Source organism: Lycium ferocissimum, chromosome 2 (assembly GCF_029784015.1).
Source record: "Lycium ferocissimum isolate CSIRO_LF1 chromosome 2, AGI_CSIRO_Lferr_CH_V1, whole genome shotgun sequence".
NCBI lineage: Eukaryota > Viridiplantae > Streptophyta > Magnoliopsida > Solanales > Solanaceae > Lycium > Lycium ferocissimum.
In genome coordinates this window covers 60,563,449-60,570,972 of record NC_081343.1, presented here as the reverse complement: position 1 = coordinate 60,570,972, position 7,524 = coordinate 60,563,449, and the positions used below count along the sequence as shown (strand labels likewise).

The following is a 7,524-nucleotide window of genomic DNA, read 5'->3' as shown; positions in this document are numbered from 1 at the left end:
CCTAAAAAAAATTGAATTTTCTTGGTTTGATTTGATTTATGAATTTAAACAAACCTATATAATTGACTTCGTTTGGTAAATAAAAAAATCGAACCAAACCACGTATGTACACATTTACCTGTCAACATGCTGAGTACAACTTAAGTACAGACGTCTCCTTATTTATTCTTTTTCAATTAAAAAAGTTCCTCCCACCCCTATCCAAGGAGTTAATGAGGAATTCTTAACCAAAATAATAAGTTTTAAATAAAATTAATACAAATTTTTAAAAGTAACCAAAACAGTTTTTTTTGTCGTTGGAGCAGTAAATGAGTATAACACGTTGCTGCTGCCAACGCCGAAGAATATAATTTTGGTTGCTTTAAAAATTTGAATTAGATCTGCTAATTTGCTTAACAAATACATTATTTTGGTTAAAAGTTATTAAATGAGTGTAACACGTTGTTTCCTTTCCCTACTCTATTGGATCAATGATAATCCAAGTTGGACTATTTCTCTCTTTATATGGCTTTCATTTCCCTCCACAAAACAAACTGAATCCTCTCATCTCATTTCCCACTTCTTGCTTTCATTTCTTTTAACCAACCTCAACATAAAGTCTATTATTGCATAACCAAAGGGGCATAACCAAAGGAGCTAAAGCCACAACAATTGAATGTAATCCAAATAAACCAAAAAAAATGCCAACAACAAGAGCTCGTTTGGGCAGAAGACCATCCTCTTCTTCGTACTCATCAACTATTACTACTATCATCTTTGTTTCACTATGTGTGTTGGGAGTATGGCTTCTCACCTCCACCTCTGTTGTTCCTCCCAAATCCACCACTCGAACGTCGACCGATTCTACCTCTTCTGCATCTTCTTCTTTTGCTTCCACCATTATGAATGCCCACAAGACCATTTCTAATAGTGCTAAAACACCTCCTGTTTTCAAAGACACACAAGGAGACCTTCCTGATGATGCCCTTAAAACTGGTGATGCTAACCGGCCTCAGGATACTAACGAAATTGACAAGCTCCAAACAGATGTCTCAACAGATATTACAAAGGATTCTGGAGGTGGAGATAGTTTCAATGGGAATGGTGAAAATGGAAAACCGGAGGATGAGAAGAAAAATGGAAATCTAGCTGTGGCAGAGAACTCTCAGGGATTGCGTGGAACCGAATCAATTGAAGAGCAAGAGAAGCAGAAACAATTGGAGACACAAACTTCCGAGGAAAGTTCCATCACTCACAGGCAAGAAGCTGAGCAAATAACTGCAGGAGTCGGAAAGGCAACAACCGGAAAAGAAAAGGCTGAAGAGGATGTCTCTTTGGATTCAGGAAATGATGCCCATGGAGTTTCAACAGATAACGCCAAGAACATATTGTCAGATCACGAGCAACAAAAACGACTTGAGCAGCATCAACAACAGGAAGATGACCAAATGCAACAGCAACAGAAACAATTAGAAGAACATACTCAAGGGGTAACGAGTAAAGATCAAATCAAACATGACGAAGCACCTAATATATTAAAAGATGTTAAGGTTCAAAATGATCATAAGGCTCCTGTAAACTTAACTAATAACCTACCTGTTCCGAAGAATGAAAATCACAAGACAGAAACCATTGTACCAAAAGAGTCTAAAGAATCAAAGAAGGCCTGGTCGACACAAGCCGATCAGTCAGTGAACCAGAAAGAAAGACGAACAGTCGGAACAAATAATCAAGACAGCAGCGTTCCGGAACAGAATTGGCAGCTGTGCAAGGCGGAAGCTGGTGCAGACTACATACCATGTTTAGACAATGAAGAAGCAATAAAGAAGCTAAAAACCACAAAGCATTATGAACATCGTGAAAGACATTGTCCTCAGGAACCTCCTACCTGTCTAGTCTCCTTGCCTCAGGGATACAAGAGGCCAATTGAGTGGCCCAAAAGCAGAGATAAGGTAGTTAGTTGTCTATTTTAACTACTACTTTTTTACTTAATATGGACCAGGACAATGTTAATCTTTTGAGTATTTCTGCCTTTTATCCAGATATGGTACCATAATGTGCCTCATACATTGTTAGCAGAGGTGAAGGGGCACCAAAACTGGGTGAAGGTTTCTGGTGAATTCCTAACTTTCCCAGGTGGAGGTACTCAGTTTATCCATGGAGCATTGCATTACCTTGATTTTGTACAAGAGGTATGTTATCCATCACCAAGGACTACAAAAACAACAATACAGCTATGATGAAACACTAATATCAGGATAGTGAACAAAGATGTTCGCTATGGCCTCTACTACTCAACATCATAGGATGATCAACCAAAAAAGTAAAAGAACATTTTAAAACTAATTACTACTCCTAGAAGATACTAAATTTGACATTTCATTGATGCTGTAATTTATGTCAATCAACTGGTGGTTGTAGGCAGTTCCGGATATAGCATGGGGAAAGCGCACTAGAGTAGTGTTAGATGTTGGCTGTGGAGTAGCTAGTTTTGGTGGTTATCTTTTCGAGAGAGACGTTCTTGCAATGTCTTTCGCACCTAAAGATGAACATGAGGCACAAGTTCAATTCGCACTGGAAAGGGGAATACCTGCAATATCTGCCGTGATGGGTACTCAGAGGTTGCCATTTCCAAGTGGAGTTTTTGACCTTGTGCATTGTGCACGCTGCAGAGTCCCTTGGCATGAGGAAGGTGTTTCCTAGACAATATTATTATCTAGAGCTATTTGAACAGTCAAGTCCCCATTTGGACTTTGCCTTTGAGTTGCGCATATGAATTCCTTAATAAAGTTTAAATTTGCAATGAAGGTGGTGCTCTTCTCCTGGAATTGAATCGTGTCCTTCGCCCCGGAGGTTACTTTGCCTGGTCTGCAACTCCTGTCTACCAAACTCTTGAAGAAGATGTCGAGATATGGAAGGGTAAAATCCTAATCATCTCTTTCCCTTAATGCCATTAGAGAGTTAAATTGACGCGTTTATTTTTTCCTTCCCCTTCTTGGGCTCTCTATTACCAGAAATGTCTAGCTTGACGGTGGCCATGTGCTGGGAGCTTGTAACCATAAAGAAGGACAAACTAAACTCTGTTGGTGTTGCCATCTACCACAAACCAGACACAAATGAATGCTACGATCAAAGAAAACAAAACAAACCTCCAATGTGTAAACCAGAAGATGATCCTAATGCTGCCTGGTAAGCTCAGTGTAACAATAGACTAAGAAATTTTCTTCCGACAAAATTTTGTTTATTCGGTGAAATCTCCCTGCCAATACTATTTATGATATCTACGAAGAATTAGACTGTAATTTCCATATATATGAGAAATGCTTACCAACTTTTAATGAGATTGGATTACACATGTTTCAGGTATGTCCCCTTCCATTCATGTATGCATAAGGTGCCAAGTAAAGAAAAGGAAAGAGGATATAGGTGGCCTGTAGAGTGGCCGGAGCGACTGAAGACGCCTCCATACTGGCTAAACAAATCACAAGTTGGAATTTATGGAAAACCAGCGCCAGATGACTTTGCAGCAGATTTAGAACATTGGAAACGTTTGGTAAGCAAGGTGTATATGAACGGATTGGGAATTAGCTGGTCAAATGTGAGAAACGCCATGGACATGAGAGCAGTATACGGAGGGTAACTGACTTCTTTCTTCTTACTTTTGTCCAATATGCACGAAAAAGAGTACCGATAAAAGGCTCCTATAATTATAACAGGTTTGCTGCGGCACTTAGAGATCTGAAAATGTGGGTGTTGAATGTGGTGAATGTCAATGCTCCAGATACACTTCCAATAATATATGAGCGTGGTCTTTTTGGAATTTATCATGATTGGTGTGAATCATTTAGTACATACCCAAGGACATACGATCTTCTACATGCTGATCATCTTTTCTCCCAGTTGAAGAAGAGGTAATAGTAGTTAATGGAGTAGAAACATAGTCCTCTTCTACAGTGGACTAATGACTTTCATGTGGCATTTTGTAGGTGCAAAATTGTTGCTGTAATGGCAGAGGTTGACAGAATAGTTAGACCAGGAGGTAAATTGATTGTCCGTGACGACTCTGCCACAACTAAGGAAGTAGAAAACTTACTCAAGTCTCTGCATTGGGAAATCCGGAAGACCATCTCCCAGAACCAAGTTGGAATACTAAGTGCAGAGAAGACATTTTGGCGGCCAAACGCTTCTGCTGCACCCACCTGACTAGAGTCAGGAGAGTATCAAATCATTTAAATCTGTGGTTCGCAGTTCGCACTCTGTAGCAATCACAACAAGCAATTCCTATTTTGTAGCCTAAAGGTCTTCATATACTGCTGCGAGCAGGCAAACAGCTGCTGCCGTAGCTTTTGTTATTTATTTTTCATTTCTATTTTTTTTAGTTGTTTATTTATAGTTTGATAGATAAAGAAGGCAAAGTGCTGCAGGCCAAATGCCGTAGCTGTTGTTATTGATTAATTACAAGGTTAATGTTTACACTTAGCATACAAATACATAATTACAGTGACAAAGAACTGAAGTTCCCTATCTTTGAATCTCTTCTTCAAACATGAATCCTAACCCTTATCATTTTTCTTTTCTCTTCTTTGTCACTTTTCCTTTTTTCTGTGCGGATTGTTTGTATTTTTTTCGACTCACCAACTTCATTTTTGTCCAAGACAACTACCATCAAAAGGACAACAAAGAGAACAAACTGCTTTTTGGAGTGAGTGCTTGATCGCTGAGTTTTGATGCCTATATCTTTTGGAGCGAACTCAGAGTGAATTTGAAGCGAATGTTTTTTTGTTTTTGTTTTTGTTTTTTTTGTTTTTTCTTGGTTTTTTGAGAAAGGTAACAATTTGAAGCGCATGGATAAAAGTTATGCTTTTAACTAAGAGACAGTTCCATAAAAAAATTATAAATAATGCAACTATTAATCCCACAGAGCGTTTGATAATGCTAACAGCATGCTTAACGCATCCAAATCGGACAAACATAGGTTTCCTCAACCAATTCAGTTGGCCAGCTATAAGATTGGTTTAATAGTTTGTCATGCGTTGCTTTGACAAAGATAGATTAAAAGTCAGACAGAACAAAAAATTTCTTTAACAAGAATAGATTCAAAATCAGACAGCATTGAGTTACCTTTGACAAAGATAAATTAGAAGTCAGACAAATTTGATTTGACTTGGCATGACACCTTCAATGGATCATACAGTGTTATGAAAGGCGCTCGCCTTACGCCAAGGTCGTGGCAAGCGAGCCTGCCTCGCCATAGCCAGCTAAGGCGTGGCAGTTTCGAAAGGCAGGCAAACGAGCATGGCGAGGCGAATGCGTATGGCGAGCAAGGCGTCGCCTTTTGTTTTTTTTTTAAAAAGAGCTGTCTTTTAAATACATATATTGAGAATAAAGAGTAAATATTATTTCTAGGGTTTTATACTTTTATTTCGTCACTTTTCCATAGCAGCTGCGTCTCCTCTTCTTCTTTGGTTTCTTCTTCTTATTCCAACTTCCACCAGCTGACCAGCAGCAGCAGAGCCACCTTCAGCTTCCGCCACTTTCAGGTAAGCTGCTTCTTCTTTTTCCTTCTTCTTCTTCTTCTTTTTCCTTCTTTCTTTTATTTCTTCTTTCTTTCCGTTGGCTTTTCCGGCAGCAGATTAGCCTTTTCCAGGCAGATCTGACTTTCCGGCAGCCGGCCCACGTGACCCAATTCCGTTTTTTTTTTTTTCATTTTTCATTAATTTTTGCCTTCTATTGTTATATAAACAGATTTCAATAATGACATCCCATTCCGATGGCAGAGATATAGGGTGGAATTTTGGTAGAAAAGGTCCAACTCAACATGAAGTTATATGTAATTTTTGTGAAAAAAGTAGCAAGGGTGGAATAACCCGGCACAAACAACATTTACTTGGTGTCGGAACAAATTCTAAAGCTTGTAAAAAATGTCCGGAATCAGTTAAGACGGAAATAAGAGCTTATATGGAACAAAAGAATGTGGCAAAAACCCAAATGAATTTCGATACATGTGTGGCTGATCATATGGATGATAGTGATGATGATATGGATGAAGTTAATGAAATGATGCCTCCTCATCAAAAAAGGAAGACCGGGACGAAAGGTCCTATGAATCTTTATTATCCACAGAAGCCAAAGGAAGGGGCAGGTGACAGTTCGAGTAATGAAAGATACCGGAAGATTTTAAGGGATCGTGCTGTAGGTGCTTTTGCAAGATGGGTCTACGATGCAGGGCTCCCTTTTAATTGTGTCAATGCCAAAAGTTTTAAAAAAGTCATTGACTACATAGGAGAATATGGCCCTAATATGAAGCCTCCAACCTATCACGAAGTTAGAGTTACTTGTCTAAAAAAAGAGGTGGAGAAAGTTGACGAGATTGTGGAGGAACATAAAGTGCAATGGAGCAAGTTTGGATGTTCCATTATGATGGATAAATGGACAGCCCGGAATGGAAAAATGGTCATCAATGTTTTGGTAAACTCTCCAAAAGGTAGTTTGTTTCTTGGATCATATGATGCTAGCCACTCTTCTACGGATTCCACTAAAATGTACAGCTTGTTTGAGAGGACTATTGAGTCAATTGGAAAGGATAATGTTGTACAAGTGGTTACCGATAATGCTAGTGAGAATGTAAAAGGTTTCAAATGATGCATGGCACATTCCCACATATTTATTGGACTCCATGTGCTGCCCATTGTATCAATTTGATATTTGGTGACATTTTCAAGATCAACCCGTATGCTTCAGGTAACTTTAATATAGTTTTGACTTGTGCACTTGTGCTATAGCATCAAAGTGTTACATTTTACAATTTATACTTAATAACTATTTGGTATTTCTTTTGTAGTTTTTAGCAAGGCTACTAAGATGTATGCTTACATCAGTCAAAGGCCATTGCTATTAAACTTGATGAGAAGTTTACAAATGAAAGAAATTTGGTGAGACCGGGCAAGACTAGATTTGCAACAGCTTTCTTGACTTTGCATAGTTTTTACATGCAAAAGAAAAACTTAAAAGCCTAGTCACTTCAAATGAATGGAAACAAAGCAAACATGCAAAGGAAATTGCAGGGAAAGAGGTTGCGAGGAACATTATTTCTCCATCATTTTGGAATGATGTTTGTAAGGCACTTAAAGTTGGTGGTCCTTTGATTATCGTACTTCGTTTGGTGGATGGGGAGAAAACCACCAATGGGCTATATTTATGAAGCTATGGATCTTTGCAAAGAATCTATTGCAAAGGCATTTGGGGATGAGAGGAAGTATGAAAAAGTTTTTAAGATCATTGATAAAAGATGGTCGGATCAACTTCATCGACCTTTGCATGCGAGCGGGACATATTCTGAACCCGGGGTTATATTATAAGAAATGCAGCTGCTGAAACTTTAGATGGAGAAGTATGGGATGACTACATTTCATGTCTTGAGAAGTTGGTCCCTGATCACAATTTGAGAGATAAAATGTCGGTTGAGCTTGGTAAGTATAGACAAGCAGATGGGACATTTGGTAAGGAATCTGCCATTAGAGCTAGAGACCGTTTGTCACCAGGTAA

The 7,524-nt window shown here is 38.7% G+C and overlaps 1 protein-coding gene across 1 annotated transcript; it reads left to right on the top strand.

The window, feature by feature from the left end:
* The first annotated feature begins 413 nt into the window (after nucleotides 1–413).
* On the top strand, nucleotides 414–4,552 carry LOC132046490 (probable methyltransferase PMT27). Its single transcript, XM_059437133.1, has 8 exons — nucleotides 414–1,931; nucleotides 2,022–2,171; nucleotides 2,401–2,671; nucleotides 2,788–2,898; nucleotides 2,994–3,168; nucleotides 3,343–3,615; nucleotides 3,696–3,890; nucleotides 3,966–4,552. Exons 1-8 carry the CDS (start codon nucleotides 681–683, stop codon nucleotides 4,180–4,182), a joined length of 2,643 nt encoding a protein of 880 aa, XP_059293116.1. The 5' UTR covers nucleotides 414–680; the 3' UTR covers nucleotides 4,183–4,552.
* Nucleotides 4,553–7,524: the final 2,972 nt, after the last annotated feature.